Source organism: Megalobrama amblycephala, linkage group LG6, assembly GCF_018812025.1.
Source record: "Megalobrama amblycephala isolate DHTTF-2021 linkage group LG6, ASM1881202v1, whole genome shotgun sequence".
Classification (NCBI taxonomy): Eukaryota; Metazoa; Chordata; class Actinopteri; order Cypriniformes; family Xenocyprididae; genus Megalobrama; species Megalobrama amblycephala.
The window spans coordinates 19440333-19461841 of record NC_063049.1 but is presented as its reverse complement, the minus strand read 5'-3'; the positions used below and the strand labels follow the sequence as shown (position 1 = coordinate 19461841).

At 36.6% G+C, this 21509-nt stretch overlaps 1 protein-coding gene across 1 annotated transcript; it reads left to right on the top strand.

Annotated features, from left to right (window-relative positions):
• Window positions 1-4538: 4538 nt before the first annotated feature.
• On the top strand, window positions 4539-17446 carry chpfa (chondroitin polymerizing factor a). The gene is made up of 4 exons (XM_048193241.1): window positions 4539-5079; window positions 7242-7806; window positions 14130-14312; window positions 14580-17446. The coding sequence occupies exons 1-4, from the start codon at window positions 4784-4786 to the stop codon at window positions 15840-15842; spliced, it is 2307 nt and encodes a 768-aa protein (XP_048049198.1). The 5' UTR covers window positions 4539-4783; the 3' UTR covers window positions 15843-17446.
• Window positions 17447-21509: the final 4063 nt, after the last annotated feature.

Here is a 21509-nt window from a genome sequence, read left to right as displayed (position 1 = left end):
GAAAACGTCTTTATCATATCCCATCTATATATATCTGCTGCATAATTGGAAACATGGCTTTGACAAAACAGACTGTGCACTCTTTCTCTCTTCATACATATGTGTGTGTGTGTGTGTGTGTGTGTGTGAGAGAGAGAGTGTGTGTTTTGTTTGGGAGGAGCGATTCTTCATACTTGGCTTAAACTTTATGGACAATAAAGATCCCATTTCAAAGTACAGCAGGGTGTTGAGCCTGGGGTCTTGGCTGAGCGTTCCTGGGAACAGCCCTCTGAAGACCAGGAGAATATCTTCAGCTGACACATGGCTCGGAAAAATCCCCATGCAGACCGTGTGGCAAAACTGCCTCTCATTTACTCAGCACTAAATTTACAGTCGATCTCCCAGGTAAAACCGAGACCCCACTTTTTGCTACTAAAATCAATATCCATTATTCAGAAAAAAGCTGTTAATTATGATCTCCCACCTTTTTCCTATTGTTTAACATTCTGGTCTCAACAGGGAGTGAGACAACTCCCTGTTACGTTAGCATCCAATGCGATTAGAAATCCCATTACACACAATATTTTTTAAGCATAGTTAAAAATTACGTCCAAATCAAAACCACATGACGCTTATGTGCCATAACCTTTATAAACAAGCCACAGTCATTTCTGGAATCCCCACGAGAAGTCAAGTTCATGAAATTCCTTCACCACTGGCAGTAGAGTTTGTGTTATAAAACGTCAATATTGCCACACGCTTCTGTGTGTCTGTGAACAGGCTGCTCAGTATGGAGAGAGGACACTTTCAAGTCATGCCATGACCTAAACAACAGAGGATGGGAGGGGATTCGGCAGACGTGCTGTTTCCTGGAACTTGCATCAGATGAGTAAGATTTTGTCTCTTCAGAACATGGGGGCAGAGTAAAACATGTATAATCACAGCGCACTTTATAATAATCTGCTTTGAGCATTATAATTTATTCCAATAAAAAAAAGCTGTTGCTCACCGCAAGATTTGAGCCATCCTTGAATCAGTGCTTGCTCTGTAAGACTTTTTGCAGGCTCAGTTTTTTGCAGACTCTGTTCCCTTTTTACAGATCATGAGCTCAGCCTTTCAGCAGCAAGAGTTTTCACTTGGAGTACAGTAATTAATTCCAGAAGAAGTCACATTCTCCAAATGGGTCGCTTTTAATATGTAATAGCATCACTCGTAAACTTTGGACCAGAGGATGGTGTTAGCCTTGGAGTTTTACGGAAGATGTCTTCAGCTCTACTAAGTGCCATTTACTAAGTTCATTTAACACCATCTTGAGGAATTTCTCAAGTACGCCGATGATTCATTTAATACGCTTCAACACACATGTGCTGAGATGGAACATTTTCGATTTTGTGGAATTCCCTAAAAAAGACATTCAAATTACTCTAAAACATAATTTGTATATTTTTTTAAAATAATGTTTAAATATTTGGAGATATATAGTTCTGTCATGAAACTATAGATGGCGCAAGCTGATGGGTCTGAATGCAAGCTGAGGATAATTACAGCGTTAACAACTGGCACAAGCTGATTGGTCCATGTCACATCTGCAGCCAATGAGCTTGTTTCTCACACATTTAAATGGCTGGTTACATTCACAATAGCAGTCTGCAGCGCGCTTCAGGGTTCCTCTAACTCTAGGTTCCTCTAGATCCCTTCACCTTCCCCAGCTCCACCTGTATAGATCTGCTATGGGTTATTGATATATGCTATTTGTGCAGCAGCACTATGTCTTACTCGCAGCAGTGTATCTGCTTATGTATTGGCAGTAGCAAGTTCCTGTACTTGCTCTGCAGCAGCAGAAATAATCTACAGCAGCCACGAAGCAGATCTATTCCGCCAAGACCAAATACATTAACATTGTCATATCATGCTTTTGAGAGTTGTCTTGATAGAAGTATATTTGGGTGGATAACTTTTTCAAATTCTCTTATTTAAAAAACACACACACACACACACACACACACACATATATATATATATATATATATATATATATATATATATATATATATATATATATATATGTATATAAAATATATTATATAATGTATTTTATGTGATTTGAATGTACATTTCATGAATTATTTAACATCTAGATTAGCAAAACATGATACTATGAAAATGAAACACTGGAGTAATGCAGCATAGAAAAAATGTAGCCGTTGCACGGTCAAAAAGCCAAGCTTTCTGGTGAGATACACATTTGCAAGGAGATGAGCCAGTGAGATAATGGGCCACACACTGATTATTGGAGTGATAAATTCTCTGTAAATTAGAATCAGCACCTTTTTTGTCAAGCTGCACAAGTAGCTTTTCATCCAGTTCTGTGTCCTTATGTTTACTAAGCTTATAAACGAGAAAAGGAAAATCAGCAATGTTTAAAGAAAGGAAAACTATTTTAACAATTTTGAACTTCTCTAGTGATAGATAGTATGATGATGAAACAGATGTTTCCCTGAAACATCCCATTTATTTTATAGGCACATGGTGGTATGAAGCAAAAATCGTACAGCTGGATATGATTTTCATTAAGCCATGAATTTCAGGGGGAGAATTTTGAACTCTAAATCGGTGAGTATATAGCGCCACCATGTGTTAAGATTTTGTTACTATAGGCAGATTTTGTTACAGTTTGTTGAAATACACTTGGCCACAGTTTCAGAGACTAGATGGGTGTGCTGAAAAATGTAAATTAAGTTAATTTAGTATAGTTTAATTCAACAGTTAGTTGATTTTGACATGCCGCTATCAATATGAATGGATTTGTTTTAATCACAGCCGTTTTCATGCCAAGTGCTAAATGCTTCCAGGACTAATACCAATCAAATTTAGCCAAATGTTGAAAGAAAATGTCAACTCTCATACACATGCCTTTATCCTAGCAGCTTGACACAAATATGTCCGATGACAGATCATGACTGTCAGTCATGGCTTCTGTTGTTCACCTTCCCTGTCTGCAATATAAAATGCAAAGCTGAACTTAAACTCTGTGTAATAATAATAATAAAAAATCTCCTTCTGTAGAAAATGACTAATGCAGTATATCAAGCAAATTTAGTTTAACATGCCCTTTCAAAGTTCCACAGAAAACCCAAGAGTAGAAAAGCCAACATGTCCTGACAGAGACTTGATAGGTTTAATCTGGAACTAGGCTGATCATGTTTCCCACTCAGATCAGCAGAACTAGGTGAGGTGCTGTGATTTCCAAAGGAAAGGGCTTCCACTGTGATGTGTTGTACTTAGGTAAACATGCAAATATGCTTGATAACATCTAACACACCCTTGATCTATTAGAACAAAGAGCTCAGTGAGGGAAACGTTCCCTCTGGGGTTTTCGTGGCCCGTAAAGAAATTGTTTCCACTCAGTGTGTTTGTGTGTGATGTGTCAGAGAGATTTGGGTGGGTCTTGTACATTTTCACTCAAGTTACTGTAGAGTTCAAGCCTCAAATCATGGGTATTTAAAAGAGAATTCTTTATTGGAATGGTTGCTTTGCAAAAACAAACAAACAAATCTAATAAAACTACAGCAAATAAATAAAATAAAAGTTCAGCTATATATAAATGTGTCTACATAGAGTGAGTTCTTTACCATGATTATTACAAGAAAAAACTGGAAATGCATAAGCAAAGATGCAATAAATAAATAAAGATGGAAGGATGGACGAATAAAAATATAATCTTATTATAAATAAATAAACCCAAAAGCCATACGATTTTTCCTATGGCTGATGGTTCATGACTCTGAAAGTTTTAGTCATAAGTCAAGTTCCCTCTTTCTTGAACTGCTTACTGCAAGGGTCATTCATGTTATGAAGTATATTTTCATATCCACATTATATTTGTCATATATATTATTATTATTTATTTGTTCATTTATTAAAAGTTACAGAGCTCAGAAATTATTGCATGAAAGGAGCGACCTGAAAACCTGTTTTTTCAAAAATCAAGTATTAATGGTTCTTTTAGGAACCTCAAGTGTTAAGGTATTTATGAAAATTATAAACTTCATAACTTGTTCCTTTGCAACTAGATTTGTCATTGCTTGAAAAAGGGCTAATAATTTGTTTTAAATATCACCAGGCACTTAGATAAATATCATGACACTTAGATGACTGCCTCGGTGCAAAAAGAAGTCATTAGGAGCATTTATTATTATTATTATTATGCTATTAAACATGACATTTATTTTACTGATAACAGTAGTAGTCAGCCATCATTAAATATGAGCCCACATCGCCCTCTAGTGAAAAAAAATATAGGCTTTTATTTAATAAGCTTCAAAGTCCGAGCTCATGACAGAAAATATATAATGTTATGATGTTTGTAAAGTGGTATTGTGACCTAAATTCTGTTCAGGTTACCATTTTGAAATTTCATTGGCGTTTTAAAGGGACCGCTGAGCCTTCAGAATCAAACGTCATTACAAAGAGACTTTAAATGTTATTGGGCTTCAAATGTGGAACTCCCCGCCCACAGGAAGTGTGAGCCCCGCCCATTAAGGGGGATGCCCCACAGATGCCCAGGCTCTTTGTAATGACGTCTGGTCTTGTGGGCGGGGTGCTCGATTTCCTCAGGGAGGAGCGACAGAGCCTCTGACACGTACGAATGTCTCAATAATTTGGAGGAAGATGATACAGTTACAGGAAAGGAATACGTCCAATGCGTTTCCGTTAGTATTCGAACCGCTTTCTTAATGTGCCCTACTCTGTTCAGAAGGTCGCGCTTTAAGGAGGTGTGCGCCGCACCAGAAGTCGGAGTACAATGAGGTTTTCTATGTTGATCAGTCTGTTAAGGCCGATCGGCCCGGTTATTATCGGTATCTCTCTGGGATTTACTCTGAGTTTGCTGAGTGTGAGCTGGGTCGAGGAGAGCTGTGATATTAATGCCGTTGGAGATGAAGGAATCATTTTATCCCAGGATGGAAGTCTGAAAGGAGCCCGGAGACCCAACTCTATTTCCCCTGGGAATGATGGTGAGGAGGAGGAGGAGGAGGATTTCCAGCCGAGAATAATCCCATATAAACCAGTGAAACAGACTCAGCCCAAAAAACTTTTCAGGTAGACAAACCATTCAGCCTGCTTCATCTATCTTTTATGTTGTGGTTCACGGCAAAAATAACATTTGAGGTTAAAACATAAGGAATAAATCTCTAGGCCAGTCGATGTGTGTATTTTTGAACGGGCATACCTGATGTAGGCCTGCCTTGTTTAAATTTAAAACACCTTTATGTATACGTGTATACTAGTGGAGACAAAAATTCTCTAAATGTTCCCAAAAACTGTTGGGAATAACTTAAATAAAATCTAAAATAGCCCACTTAAGGGATGGTGTGGGGGGGTTGAGGTCAAACATAAATGTACAGTAATTATTATTATGAAGGGCAGCTGTGAATAGGAAGTTATACAAGCTTCTCTGTGTTCTCTGTCTGTGAGAGAATATTTCCCTAATGACTGTCTAAAAACCGTAGAAGAACCACACAAAAAACATAAACATTGTTGTTTACTTGTGCTGGAATTGAAGGCTTTTTTTCATGAAGTTCAAGGTGTTATTCTTGTTGTAAATGAGTCGTGCTTATGATATTGATTTCCTCAAAATTAAAGAATGTTGAGATTAAAATTGCATTTTGCAACATAGCCCTAAAATCTTTACATTATTCGTGTTAGTAGCTACTAACATGACAGTAAATTGCTTTTTTTTTTAGCCAGTGCAAACATAAACCTTAGTTTATTTTCATCTCATAATGAAGACAAAACACAAAATACTACTCTTAATAACTGAGAAACTCTTAAAAACTGAGATACTAACTGAGAAAGCTTTGAGTTTGGTTTCAGCATTTAGTAATGTGACTTGAACTTTACACAATGCTGGTGGTTTAGGCTTTGACAATTACAGATAAGTCAAATATTTGCTTTTGCTGTTTAAAGGATTTTGCAACAAGACTGCCAGTGACTCAGTGGCATTTCAAACACTGAGAGGTATTTCAATATTTATTTATTTTTTTTCATGGGAATGAGATTAAATGGGGCTGTGGCAGGCTTGTACTGTAACTGTACCACTCTCCTACTTTTGATACGTCCCATTGGGAACTCTGTAATCCTTAAGGGTGGCTCCCATGGTGCTCATTTTTCAATTTCAGTCATTGCTTACAATACACAGAGGTAAATTAGGAAGGTTACAGACACTACTGTTAAAGGGTTAGTTCACCCAAAAATGAAAATTCTGTCAACTTGTGTTTCAACTCTGCCAAACCACCCTGAATCAAATTTATATTTTACTTACATTACTTATATTATAATATTATAATAGTTGTTCTTTCTCTTTGTTGCGACATATTTTTTTTATAATTGCAAATGCATACTGTATCTCACAAATGCTTTTATATATCACGTTTAACTTTAGTGCTCAATTTTAGTACTTAAACTTTTTTCGTTAGTTGCAAACACAACATTTCTAATTTTTATTTAAGTTTTTAATGTTATTTATGTTTGATTAAATTTCTGCCTTATTTAATTTACCTAAAGTGTATATATTTTTAATTGTTTTACTTTCAACTTTAATTTTAATTAACAATAGCAAAAATGTTTTCAATGCGACTTTTATAATTGTGATTATGTATACAGTCAAACCAAAAATTATTCAGACATTTTTTATATTTTTGTTATATTTTTACTAGCGGGTGCAGGACACTATAGTTCATTTATGTAAGTGAGGATAGCAAAATAAAGTAAACTGTGACATATTATACCCAAAAATTGTTCATACAGTGGACTACCAGTAAAATCTATAAAAATTTGGAACTAAAAAATATTCAGACACTTTGACCTGACCATATTTCGCTTAAGTGTTTTCTGACATAATTAAGATAATTTTTTCTGACACAGTTTAACTCTAAGATCTTGTCATATTTTATTACCATTTTTTTAAACTATAGTGAATAAACTGTAATAATGAATTAAATGTTTCAGGTGTCTGAATAAATGTTGGTTTGATTAAATATCTCGTATCTTTATAACATGCAACTGAAAGTTTAAATCTTACATTGTGGCCAGATTTCCTATTTTAAACCTTATCTCTGAAATTACTAGTTTTTTTGTTTTTTTTTACTCTAATGTGGAAACAGGCTTCCATGGTTGGCGAGGTTAATCATTGCCATGACAAAGTTAGTCCTGAGTCGAACAAAGGTGAGTTATAAATTGTAATGATCTGTCTGTTTCCACAGGGCGAAATACATCAGCACAGAGCTGGGAATTCGAGAGCGTCTTTTCGTGGGAATACTCACCTCCAAAAACACCATCAACACTCTGGGTGTGGCCGTCAACCGCACCATCAGCCATCATCTGGACAATGTTGTGTTTTTCACTGGTACACGAAGCCACAAGATACCCCACGGGATGATGGTGGTCACCCACGGTGATGAACGCCTCATCTGGAACATGTTCCAGACCATTAAGTACATCCTAGAACATTACATCACAGAGTACGACTGGTTCTACCTTGCCCAGGACGACACGTACACGCAGGCGGATCGTATCAAGGCTCTGGTGGAGCACTTGAGTATGAACCGGGTGCTGTACATGGGCAGCCCAGAAGAATTCATTGGAGGTGAGATGCAGGGGCGGTATTGCTACGGGGGGTTCGGATACCTGCTGTCTCGCAGTCTTCTGTTAAGACTCCAGCCCTTCCTGGAAAACTGCAGGAATGACATTCTCAGCGCCAGACATGACGAGTGGCTTGGGCGATGCATCATTGACTACGCTGATACGAACTGCGTGGAAGAATTTGAGGTGAGTTATGTCCTGCTTTCAGTGGAAGTTTACAGATATGTAAATAGTTTCACTATTGCTGCCTTAGAAACTAATTCACTATTACTGTCTTAGAGCTGCACGATTAATCATTAAGAGATCATGATCTTCATTTAAACACCAACGCGATCTTATTCCTATATGACAACGATTCGGCTATTAAACCTTTGTGTATTAAACCTTTGACAAGTACAATCACAGCAGACATTCAAATTTGCATTGGTGCTGACCCAGAGAGAGCAGTTGTCATGTGTAAGTATTAAACAGCTTCACAAACACAACGTCTTGCCAACCACACATTATCATTACTGCTTTGTAACAATCATTCAAATTGTCACAGAAGTACTGGGATAAAAGTTTACAGTTTGGATATAAACACTGATGTCTACGGTAGCAATCAAAATGGAGTAAATCACCTTTTGAAAGTAACTTGGCGCTTCAAATAAAGATTGTATCAATTACATTGTTACACCAGAGTATTTTCTCTTTAAAACTGCAGTGATCTAAAGACTGTTTCAAAAACGCGGTTTGAAATCGCTGGTGTTTGTGACGTCACAATCTACCTTGTAACCAATCATGTCAACGTGCTGGCGGGCTTTAGCATTCATTTAACTGCCCGGGAGTCTCAAAAGAAGCCAGGTTATCCCGGTTTATTTTGCTGTTTATATGAAAAATATGATAAATTTAGCAATATAGAGGGTGTCTTACAATGCTATGATGAACTATGTCTTTCTCCACTGACGTAAAGTTGTTCAAAATGTTATTAAGGATATTGATTTTTAGAAGGCAGCTGTCTGTCTCCGAGAAAAAATGGGAATATGGTTTGTGTAACATTATGAGCTGTTTGATAACGTACTCAAGCAAAAGGCTAATCATATTAATTACAGTTATGTGACCAAAGTTGTAAAAAGCGATACCATTGTGCAGCGTTTACCTGAGTAAGTTGACAGAGTGGATCTCTGAGCTTGTGCGAGTGAGTGGAGGCAGGGCTAATTATCATATTCATAGAATTTTTTTTTTTCACAGGAAAAAAACCCATTTAATTATGTCATTTTGGTGATCAAAGATGAGTTTTAAGGCATAAAATTATTGACTACGGGGGGACTTTAAGAGTTTTGTTAAAAAACGCTGATTCATCCAGTAATTAAACAAATCTTTTTGGGTGAGTCATTGAATCATTCATTCAAACTGATTTTTTCAAAGTAATTCATTAAAATTAACTAAATATAAATATTTTTAAATTGACAGCAGCAATTAACATTTTATCAGAACCTCTAGTAAATTAGGGCCTACATGTTATTTTGTGTAATTGTCTTTTCAGAATTGTGGGAGAATCGTGATATCTATTTTAAACAATACATTGTGATTCTCAGTTTATCCAGAATCGTGCATCTCTACTATGTCTTGGGAAAATATGCCTTTATATTCAATAAAGTCTGTATCTGTACAAAAATATTGTATTATGATCTGTGCTACCATTCAAAAGTTTGGGGTCAGTAAGATTTTACTGTTTTAATATACTTTAAAATGTAATTTTATTCCTGTGATGTCAAAGCTGAATTTTCAGCATCATTACTCATCTTCAGTCTCACATAATCCTTCAGAAATAATTCTAATATGCTTATTTCAATCTTACTAACCTCAAACTTTTGAACGGTGGAGTAGTTTCAGACCTGTGACTTAACCATGACACTGTGTAAATGACATGTAAAACGACACACATGGCTGTGTTAAAGGGATAGTTGACTTCCATTGACTTCCATAGTATGTAAAAAAATACTATGGAAGTCAATGGAGCCCATCAACTGTTTGGTTACCGACATTCTTCAAAATATCTTCTTTTGTGTTCAGCAGAAGAAAGAAATTCATACAGGTTTGGAACAACTTGAGGGTGAGTAAACGATGACAGAATTTACATTTTTGGGTGAACTATCCCTTTAAGAGTCGTCAACTGACGGTTAACAAGCGGCAACATGTTTAGTTCATGTGGGCAATGCAAGTTCAAGTGCATCATTGCACCCATTCTTTCCATTATTTTCTCTTGTCTCAACTTTCCAATCAATAGCAGTCAAGCTTCAGTCTTCCTCTTTCTGTCCAAAAATACGACATAATGCGTAATCAAATATATTTAAAGGATTAAATACACCTGCACGTCACCTCTATTTTTCAGAGCAAGCGCACAACCCTGAGGCCAAATGTAGTCTGATTAACGTGTTTACATGCTGGATGAGGCTGAGCTACAATCGCATTATCCAGCTCTATTAGTCAGACTTCACAAAAAGCTGTCTGATACAATTTCACTCAGACTAAAGCATTTACGTGACATTTTAAAAAGACAGTTATTTTAGTGTAGCTTAAATCAAACCGTTTAAGTGTATTTAAACACACTTAATGACATATTTCTTTGAGCACCATAGGCTAATCATAAAATTAAGTATAATGGTGGTGTCTAGGGAATTTTACAAGTTAAGAAACCACAGAGGAATCCAGTTCTATAATGAGTGTTATCATTGTTTTAGTTCCACACATAAATTTAATTATTTTTGTTAGATAAATGTCTGTGGAGAATGGAGATATTAGACCTTGGTGTTATTGGAAATGCTTTTGTGTAAAAAAATAAATTCTTGACATATTTTCAACTCCACATTATTTGAATGAGCTTTCAGTGTCTGTAATTTCCATCTCTGTGGCCTTGATTGAAGAGAGTCAGACTCCCTATGGTAAACCTGCGGTGTTTGATGACAGACAGCTTTATACTAGCAGTGTGTCTCAGTCTTACTGTGAGGGACCCAACGGAGCCTTATTCTTGATGAAACTAAATCTCACTGCCTTTCAACTCACCAGCATACGTATGCAACAACCAAAGACAAGATTCAGATGTCTCCTTTGAAATAGGCTGCTGTTCTCAGCAATTAAAGGGAAGGTCTCCAGTCTACTGCTTTAGTCTGTCAGTCAGCGCAACATCTGAAGTTTCACCCCATTCAGGTCTTTACACTCACTGCCAATAACTGCTGGAATTAAATTCAAGACACGTTCTAGTTGCTCTTCCCACATCTTCAAGTATAGAAACAGTACAAAACAGTACTCTTTTGGAATGATTTTTTTGCAATTGTAATGTGGCATCATGACTTTTCTCACCTGAAATACCTTTTAGATTTTGCAGTCTGTCTCTTCTGACTCCCGTAGACAGAGGTTGGGTCTCAATGCACCACTTTCACTTTTCCTGTCTTTTTCTCTGGGTTAGAGTGATGTAAGTCAGTGACTGTTACTGCATCTACAGATCCCTGTTTGCCCAGAGCCTGTCTGGGAATTCAGCGATGCTCACAAAAAGAGTGCAAGAAAGAGTCTAATAGACAGTGTGTGTATATACAGTTGTGGTCAGAATTATTGGCACCCTTGGTAAAAATGATCAAAGATGACTGTAAAAATAAATCTTCATTGTTTATCTTTTTGATCTTTAATTCATAAAATTAGCAAAAATCGAACCTTTCATTGAAGGAAAAGAATTGAAAGTGGGGGGAAAAGATAAAAGTTTTTTGTAAAAATAATTGTGGCCAAATTATTGGAGCCTTTATATTCAATACTATTTGCAACCTCCTTTTGCCAAGATAACAGCTCTGAGTCTTCTTCTATAATGCCTGTTGAGTTTGGAGAACATCTGACTAGAGATCAGAGACAATTCCTTCATGCAGAATCTCTACAGATTCTTCAGATTCCCAGCTCCATGTTGGTGCTTCTTCTCTTCAGTTCACTCCACTCATTTTCTTTAGGCTTCAGGTCAGGGGACTGGGAAGACCATGGCAGAAGCTTCATTTTGTTCTCAGAGACACAATTTTGTGTTGGTTTTGATGTTTGTTTTGGATCATTGTCCTGATGGAAGATCCAACCACAGCCCATTATTGGATTTCTAGCAGAAGCGATCAGGTTTTGATTTTTTTATCTGTTGGTATTTGATAGAATCCATGATAGCATATATCTGAACAAGATGTCCAGGACCTCCAGCAGAAAAATAGGTCCACAACATTAAAGATCCAGTGTTATATTTAACAGTGGGCATGGGGTACTTTTTATCCATGTGTGCACCAAACCCATCTGGTGGGTTTGCTGCCAAAAAGCTCTTTTTTTTAGTTTCATCTGACCATAGAAGCCAGTCCTGTATGATGTTCCAGTCATATCTGACAACTGAATATGCTGGAGATTGTTTCTGGATGAGAGCAGAGGATTTTTCTTGAAACCCTCCCGAACAACTTTTCATTTTTGGGTGAACTATCCCTTTAAAATATCTATCAACTTTCTATCCTTAACTAAACACTCTATTTAGCTTTGTTCTTTCCACTTATCCAGACGTTCTAAATAATTATTAAATGCAATACAAGTATTATTGATCCTTAATGCCTGTCTTGTCTTATAAATGCAGACATTCACTACATATTTATACATTTTACTTGTTTTTAGGTTTAGGTTGTTTATGTGGCTGTGATTTCATTTAGAATGCTGCAAATTGTGGCTTAGTGTTTTCTCATGTTCTTTTAATAGCTTGATCAGATTAGATTCACTTTTCTCTTTAAGCGGTCTAATCGGCTCAGGTTCTTAGTGTCTGCACCCCACAGGCCAGTGTACACCTAGACATTGTTTAGCATTGCCTTACACTTTGTTTTTTTTCTTTTACTTAAGTTATAAAGGACTACAGGAAATGTGAAGCATGATAAAGAATATATGCATGTGCTTTGTGGGAATAACCTACTACAACAGTATTTTTAATACATTTTTATTATATCTCTGGCAATATTTATGATACCTATATATATTTTCTATACAGAAAGAACTATTCAACTATCCGTTGTGGGTGGTTAATATGGTTTCCCTACCGATTTTTACTACAAATACCTTAAATCATATATTCTATGCAAGATATTCTGTGCAAAAGATACCAAATCCCACCACTTAACCACTTCTCAATAATAAAAAACACAGGCAGTGTGTGTGTGTGTGTGTGTGTGTGTGTGTGTGTGTGTGTAATTTCAGCCTTTTAATAACATTTCTTTATTGAAATCTCTCATTTTTTTTACTCAAGTTCCCCACAAAAATATCAAAATGACATTTTGTACAGGAAATTGTCTGGTGTATTTAATTCCCTGTCTGTGTGATCTTTATACATTCTAGAGCCATATGTAAAACAGTTTGTCAGCTGCCTAGAAAAGGACTAAATGTCTTTAATGCAGGCCTTGCATAGACCTTACACTTTCTCTCTTTTTGGTTCAAGTTATTCTGAAAGCCTCTTATTTTGCCTCCTCTTTCATGCTACAGTGGTCTTTCTCTGGTCTTTCATTTAGCTTGTATAAACACCTGCTAAAATTTGTATTGGACCCGAAACTAGAAAGTTTAGAAGAAAACTCATTTTCTTCTAAAATACACATTTCGTCCAACACTATCAATACTGGCAACTTTTTGTTGTTGTTGTTGTTTTTGTTAATTAATAACAAATAAGCATAAGAATTTAAGCTATATATATATATATATATATATATATATATATATATATATATATATATATATATATATATATATATATATATATATATATATATATATATATATATATAAAAAAACTTTCAGGTTTGTCTGCTTTTTTACCATTGTGCTTTGGCACCTTTGGCCCAGACAGAATCGCAGCTCAAAATTGAATTTCACCTTTAGAGACCGAACCATATGTCACACTTTTGTTTGGAGGGGTCTGGGGTCTTCCGGTTAATCTGTTCTTGAAACAGGTACTGAGACCTCTATTAATCCATCAGAGGAGCATTAGATGTCTGGATGTCAGTGTAAAGCTACTGGGGAGAAAGAGCCAGTGAATCAGACACACTAAACATGATGTACTGTCTCCATTTTGGCATTTCATCCAGTTATAAATCCACATCTGCCTTTACCATCAAAGCACCTTCTGTCTTTCAGCACATCATTGTAATGCCTCGTACATCCTTTTATATAGCAGAGCTCTTGCAGGGCCAAAATTGGAAGCATTTACTTTGCTTAAACATCATTTGTTGAGACCTGGAGCAAGCGTTCAGAAGAAATCAAGTACCTCCTCTGAACAGTGATTTCCAAAGGAACACATCAATATTTAAATTCTGGCTGATACCGATAAGCATTAGATGGGTTAGATTACGGCAAAGGTAATCTAAATGTAAAAATAGTAGCAATGAGCATGCACAATGAAATATAACACACTAATGCACACTAATTGACGTTTGAAATAAAAACCTCTCACTAACAATACTTTTTTTTGTGTGTGTGTTTTTTTTCAGGGGCAGAATTATTATTATTATGAAATGGGAAAAAATTCTGACCCTAGTAAGGAAGATAATGTGCAGTTTAATAATGCACTGACTGTCCATCCAGTGTCTGATCCTGAGCAGATGTACAGACTTCACAAACACTTCACTGAGATCGAGCTGCAGAAGACATACGAGGAGATCGAAAAACTGCAGGTACCCTTTTGCTAAACCTGTGCTGACTAGTACCGATGCCAAACTGAGAAGAAATGGTGTTTTCTCTTGACCTTTTGAGCACTATGATTCATTATGTGCTTTTTGTATGGGTGTGTAAAATTGCTAGCACTTTCCTTTCTTCATTTTCAAAGTGCTCTGGTAAAGTGCAGCATTACGAATTTCCAAATGGAGGTAATAACCTGCTCATCACATATCTTAAAAAGCTTAATGGTATATCCCACACCTTCTTCTCTACTTTTTTAACAGGCGGAAATAAAAAATGTGAGCGTGGTGGCTTTTGAGGGCAACCGTAGTGCCTTGTGGCCATTAGGAATCAATCCACCCTTTGAGCCCAAAACACGTTTCGAGGTCCTGCGGTGGGATTACTTCACTGAAGATCAGGTATACTCTTGCATCGATGGCTCTCCAAAGTGCGAGCTCCGTGGAATCGATAAGCTGGACGTAGCCGACGTCATTGAGACGGCTATGGGTGAGCTGAACAAGAAGTACAAGCCGATTCTGCACCTGAAGAAGCAGCAGCTTATTAACGGATACAGGCGCTTTGACCCCACTAGAGGGATGGAGTACACCCTGGATCTGCAGTTGGAGGTGGTTAACCAGAAAGGACACAGTCGCTCCATCACCAAGAGGGTCCACCTGGTGAGACCTCTAAGTCGTATTGAGATCATCCCCATGCCTTATGTTACAGAAGCAACTAGAGTCCACATCATCTTACCCGTCACTCTTCAAGACCGAGAACATGTTCAACAGTTTTTGGAAGTATACGCCACAAACGCGTTCGAAACCAGCGAGAATGCCATCTTGACGTTTCTCTTTATCTACGATCCAATTGAAGCACAACAAGTCAGCCAGAATGACATCTTCGCCAGTGTCAAATCGCAAATCAATGCTTATGAGCACCGCTATCCTATGGTCAAAATCCCCTGGATCAGCGTTAAAAGCGAAAGTCCCTCGCAAATCAAATTTATGGACATCATCTCCAAGAAGCACCCGGTTGACACGTTGTTCTTCATCGCCACCGTGAAAACCAGCATCAACTCGGAGTTCCTCAATCGATGTCGGATGAACTCCATCAACAACTGGCAGGTGTTCTTTCCCATCCATTTCCAATACTACAATCCTGACATTGCTTATCATAACCAGCCTCTTCCCAATACACTGGATTTGGTCAAAGAGGCTGGCCACTTCGATCGCAGTTCCTTCACCGAAGCGTGTTTCTACAACTCGGACTACATGGCTACCCGAACGCGCATGTCTTCGGATGTCCAGGAGAACGAGGAGATACTGGAGAACCTGGATATATATGACATGTTCGTCAAATACTCTGGCCTTCATGTTTTTCGAGCAGTGGAGCCGGCCCTGCATCAGAAATACAGCTACCAGCCATGTAATCCTCGTCTTAGTGAAGATGTCTACCAGAGGTGTGTGCAGAGCACCCTCGACAGCCTCGGATCACGCTCTCAGCTCGCCATGCTGATGTTTGAACAGGAACAGGGCAACAGTACTTAAAAACCAAACCTTGAAGATTGAGAAATGACTAAGGGGTGATAAACTGTTTTCGTCCATTGGGCTGATGCTTTACTAGTAGGCGGCCTGTGGAGTCACAGCGCTGAACACATCAAAAATGCTGTCAGTACCAAATGAAAGGACTAAAAACAATTTAAACCTACTTAAAAATAGCAGATTTTTGTGACAACAGGGGATTTATGATTTGCTGTCTTTCTCATTTGAGCAGATTGGTTTATGTTGGCTCCTAAACCAAGCAGCTGTTAGCTGTTGAAATGATCACTATCGTAACACATCTAAATCGCTGTGCCTTCAAAAATATGCTGTCCTTTTACTATACTTTTGTCCGCAGACACTTTTGCTTAAGAAAACTTGTTTAAGAGTTTGAATATTTATTTAACATAACAGGGTTTTTGTAGTATGAAGGAACCATATCCAGATTCTGTGTTCTAGCAGTCGGTTTTATTATTGTTGAAATGTTTTGAAATGTCTGTTCACACTCGGTACTGAATTTATTAACCCTGTAGCGTTAACTTGTTAAATCTTAGGCTGATTTTAAGGTAAAATCATTGTCTTACTGACCAGTTGTGCCAAAGAAACAAATGTCAAGAGAGTTTCAAACACTATTTTGACAGAAACTTTTCAACCAGCATGGTTCCATGTATAATTTATGCTTGAATTCTGAACAGCAGAGCACAGACATTACTACAAATACTTGCATTTAAATGCATATAAATATTTGTACTATTGAAACCACCTCAAAGAGTTTTTTCAGATTAAACAAGTAAACTTTTTAAAGTTTTGCACTAATAATTTCACTGCAAATCTGCCTTGTATAATGGTAATGCTGCACAATACGCCTGTCAAAGTGTTTCATTTTGTTCAAGAAAAAGATTATAGGGTGCATTACGCAGTTATAGTTAGTTCCTGTGCTGTCTACCAGAGAGGAGTGCAATACTAGTGTAATACTATTAAGATGGTCTGCTTAGAGCCTGCTGATAGAAACACTTCAGATGAAATATACATCTGTTAATACATTTTTGAAGATGCACTACAAGAGCCTCTATTACAGACCATTCTAAAACACAATGTATTTTCGTGGGAACATATTGGGTAGAATTTTTTGTGGGTCTCCTTTTTGTTCTTCTTGGTACATGTGTTACTGTATTTACTTAGTGTTGTGTCAAAGTTTTTTAATTTCTTTATTTAAGCAATCATAAACTTAATACAGTACACTGACAACATCTTACAAAAGTGACTTATCTTACACAATATCATGATGCTGGATGTCAAATGTTTGTGCGTTCACGAGCTGTGAAAGGTTTTACAAAGTGGTGTTTTGTACGTTTTTAAATGACACATGCACAACATGAATGGACTCATCACAGACTGAGCGCAGATTGAAGCCGCCACTGGCCTTTAGGGGTCAGCAAAGGAGCGTGGGATTACAGCTGCTCTCAGATATGTATATTTTCACAAGACTGTTTCTTAACCTCACCTTTGTTGATTTTTTTTCACTATAAATATTCTCTATAAATCTATTGTATTTTGTTTTAATATAATTGTACAAAATGTATAATAAAGACTTTATTTTAAGGCTCAGTAAACGCTTGTCTTTTTTTCCCTCCCTTACTTTCATCAGGCCTCTTCTTAATACTGTTTTTATTGCAATTGATGTTTATTTTCAGGTCAGATTCTCTTACCAAAGCAACTGATAAGACAGTTAATGCATATGTTTTTTCTGTGACCACCATTACTGCAGCATAAATGAAAGGTTACAAATCAACACCCAATGGGTTCCAGATTAAACATCAGGCTTAAGGAGATGCTGTAAATTTTCACCTCTATTTATATGTCCTCTCTTTTAGAGCCTTTAACCACACATACTGCCTTTGGGCACATAGTGAACCCATAAGCAAAAGGCAGCTGAAGTCAGCAGGATCTAATTATATAGGACTCATTTTACATGGACTTTCACTCCATCTCAACTTTTTCCAAGCAGTTCACTCATATAGCTCCAGTTACATTAATCTGTTTACATCCAACAATCACACATATATATATATATATATATATATATATATATATATATATATATATATATATATGTGTGTGTGTGTGTATATATAAGTGCAAAATTAGACTAAAACGAATTAGCAATAACAAACTACAACTTTTTTTTTCTCTCTTTTTTTTTAATTGTTCATACAATGGAAGTCAATGATCACCAAAACTGTTTGGTTACCGCGTGCCAACGTTATTCAGTTTTTTTAATTTTTTTATTCCACATAAGAAAGTCACATATGTTTGGAATGAGATGACAGAATTTTATTTTTTGACTGAACTATCCCTTTAACAATTGCATAAAATGCTTTATTTTGAACTTTGTAGTTGTGGGAACTTTCAATCAATATTTCATGAAATTTTATATTATGCTGAATCTTTTAGATTTAACGTTTCTTTATACTTTTTATTCAGGGTCTATTGACTGCATCTTTGTCATGCTGTTGATTACCACAGAAAATGATCTTTAGTTTCTAAAAACAAAAATTGTGGTTACATTAGTGTTCTTCTTACAGTGGAAATGTGAGGAAAACATTCTGGACAGAAATATGCAGCTTGTATTTTTATTAAAACACTTTTTTTGTTAAATAACCAACACACTCTCATGGCAATTCATAATATTTTAAGTTTTGGCAGATTGGTGACTAATTCGTATAAATATGTATTATCTCATTTGCACAATCTGCTTGCACCCAACTGACGGTTAGGTTTAGGGGTGGACCCTCATGCTTAATTCTTCTCAAAAAATCATGCGTAATCGCCACCTTGTAAAATAGTTCTCATGAGATCTTTTGGTAAATAACAGAAATGTGTGTTATTTGAGTTGTAAAGTTGTCTAAAGCATTCCTTTAGCCTTCTGGTTATGCATTACAAAAGTAATTGTTAACAACAGTTTACATTTTTATATTGTTTTTATAAGGACAAGTCATTATTTTCTGGTAATCTGCTTGCTATGGATACTGTCAAGAGGGTTTAACCCCTGCACATTCACTTAAGGTGTCTAGCATCCCCATAGTGGAATCGTAAGCCATCAAAAAGCACATGGTGTGACTTGCTTATATCTCAGTGAATAAAAGCAAAGCAATTAATTGATCAAGATTTTATTATTGGACTGCAGTACATACCATCGTTACATTTATAAAATGTGTTCTAACAGAAACCACGGTCATAACAGCAGACCTTTGTACAAACTATATTATGCGTTCTCTGTCGTCTGGTATACAGTCCATTAGGTTTTGGAGTGTAATGGGTAATTAGCCTGATTAGTCTTGATGCCTTTAATCGTGTGGAAATCTCAACAGTCTGTTTGCGCTATATGCTGCTTCAGTGCCTCGTTTTATGGCCCCCTCTCGGAGCTAAATGGTGCTCTGGCTGGCGAAAGCGGGAGGAAAGGAACAGCATGTCAAAGTTAAAGCAGCGTAGCACAGTTAAAAATACACACAGAGCTCAACGCTGCCCCAATCAGTCCAGGATGGAACTGACATGTGAAGATGAATTAATAGCAGATAAAGCAGGGGTGTCCAGACCAGCTGGTTCAGGTGTATTTAATTGGGGTTGGAGCTAAACTCTGCAGGACAGTGGCCCTCCAGCTAGGAACAGGATTGGACACCCCTGAGATAAATGAATATTACAGTTCTCTGGACAGATTTCACACATTTCTCCAAACTAAGCTCAATATCTCAATATATTAACTAATAATATAGAACTAAAGGGATAGTTCACCCAAAAATGAAAGTCACCCTCAAGTAGTTCCAAACCTGTATAAATTTATTTGTTCTGCTGAACACAAAGGAAGTTTTTTTTAAAGAATATCAGCAACCAACAGAACAAAAAATTGTATACAGGTTTGGAACTACTTGAGGGTGACTTTCATTTTTGTGTGAACTATCCAAACTCCAGGTTTATGCTAAATTCAGTACTGAAGAATCAGATTACCTTTCAAATCATGAGTGTGAATTTGAACTGAATTGGCTACACTCCACAGGAAGTTGAATTTACGGAATTTACTGAATTGGTCTCACTATATATGAAGTGTCTTTAACTACTATATAATAACTTTTAAATGAATATTTGATACAATGCACTTGTATGTTTTTACATTGTACTCATATCCCTTATACCTTAACCCACATTTAAACCATACCACCAAACCTGTCATTACCCTTACTATTTTATGTAGCAGCAAAAGAGTTTTGCAACACTACATGAACACAAGTACATAGATCTACTGTAAGCACATAATAGTTAAACACTAAAGTGTGACCCTGAATTGTTATTCAAAGAAATTCAATGCAGGTAATGCATTCTGGGATCTATCTACTTCATATATTGTTTTCTCAAGTTATGGATCCAATAAAAGGAAGTTGTAAATACATTTAAATCCAGTTTGGCATAGAAGTTGTGGTTGAACACTTTTCATTCCCAGACAAACTACTCAACAACTGAATTTAGAAATGGAGAATTTGCTGAAAGAAACACTATAACAAAATGTGGGTGATTTTTAATCCACTCACACACTAACGCTACATGGTGGAATTGGACATTGTCCCAAACCACAAGTTGCTCCGGTTGTTCCTGCTGTGCCTCCAATATTGCTTTCTCATTTCCCTTTCCTCTTCCTACATCTTCTCCAATTTCTCGCCCATCATCTTTTTCACCAGCAGCGTTTCAAGAAAATGATGTAATTTGTATGAAATCACGAATCAGTACAATACATTTTGGAAAAGATAGATGCGTCAATTGCTTAACTGTGTAACGACATTGACCTCAGTTTGGAGAAATGTCTAATTGGTGTGCAAGCATCAGATCTGCCTGCTGGATTGCACAAAAACATCATGATTTGCTCTATAGAAAACAGTTTCCACCCTAATAGCAAGGACTATAAAAGATAGTCCCTTTCTTAAAAAGACCTGTGCATCGTGCACACACAATTGTTTTTCAACATTTGGGGCAATTCCTTCTGCACAGGTAAGATAGGCCACAAATGCAGAAATTTACAACTATACAAGTGCATGAGGTTGACAGATAATGCCAAATCAAATCTGAATGATTTGTTCCAGTGCAATTCTTGGACATGCACTGGTATGTCAGCTCTTCTGGTCTCACTGCTGACAGCACAGTTATTTATGGCAGTAAACTGTATTATTATGCATAACCGGCTCAGTGTGCCATCAAGACTCTGGCTGGAAACCTTTAAAAATGCCACTGTGATACAGTTTTATGAATATTAAAAGCCCATATTAACCATGATTACTTTCATATGGATGGACTGTGTGCTCCATGTTTTGGATATGACATCCAAATACGAGATGCATTCCAGAAAATATGAAAATAACGATGCAAAATCTATCTTGCTGATAGGATCTACCCAACAGAGCAACTAATCTATACAGGATTTACAGCTCTGTCATATACAGTTGCAAGAAAAAGTATGTGAACCACTTGCAGAATCTGTGAAAATGTGAATAATTTTAACAAAATAAGAGAGATCACACAAAATGCATGTTATTTTTTTATTTAGTACTGTCATAAATAAGATATTTTACAAAAAAAAAAAATGTTTACATAGTCCAAATGAAAAAAAAGAAGCTGAATTTATTAAAATGG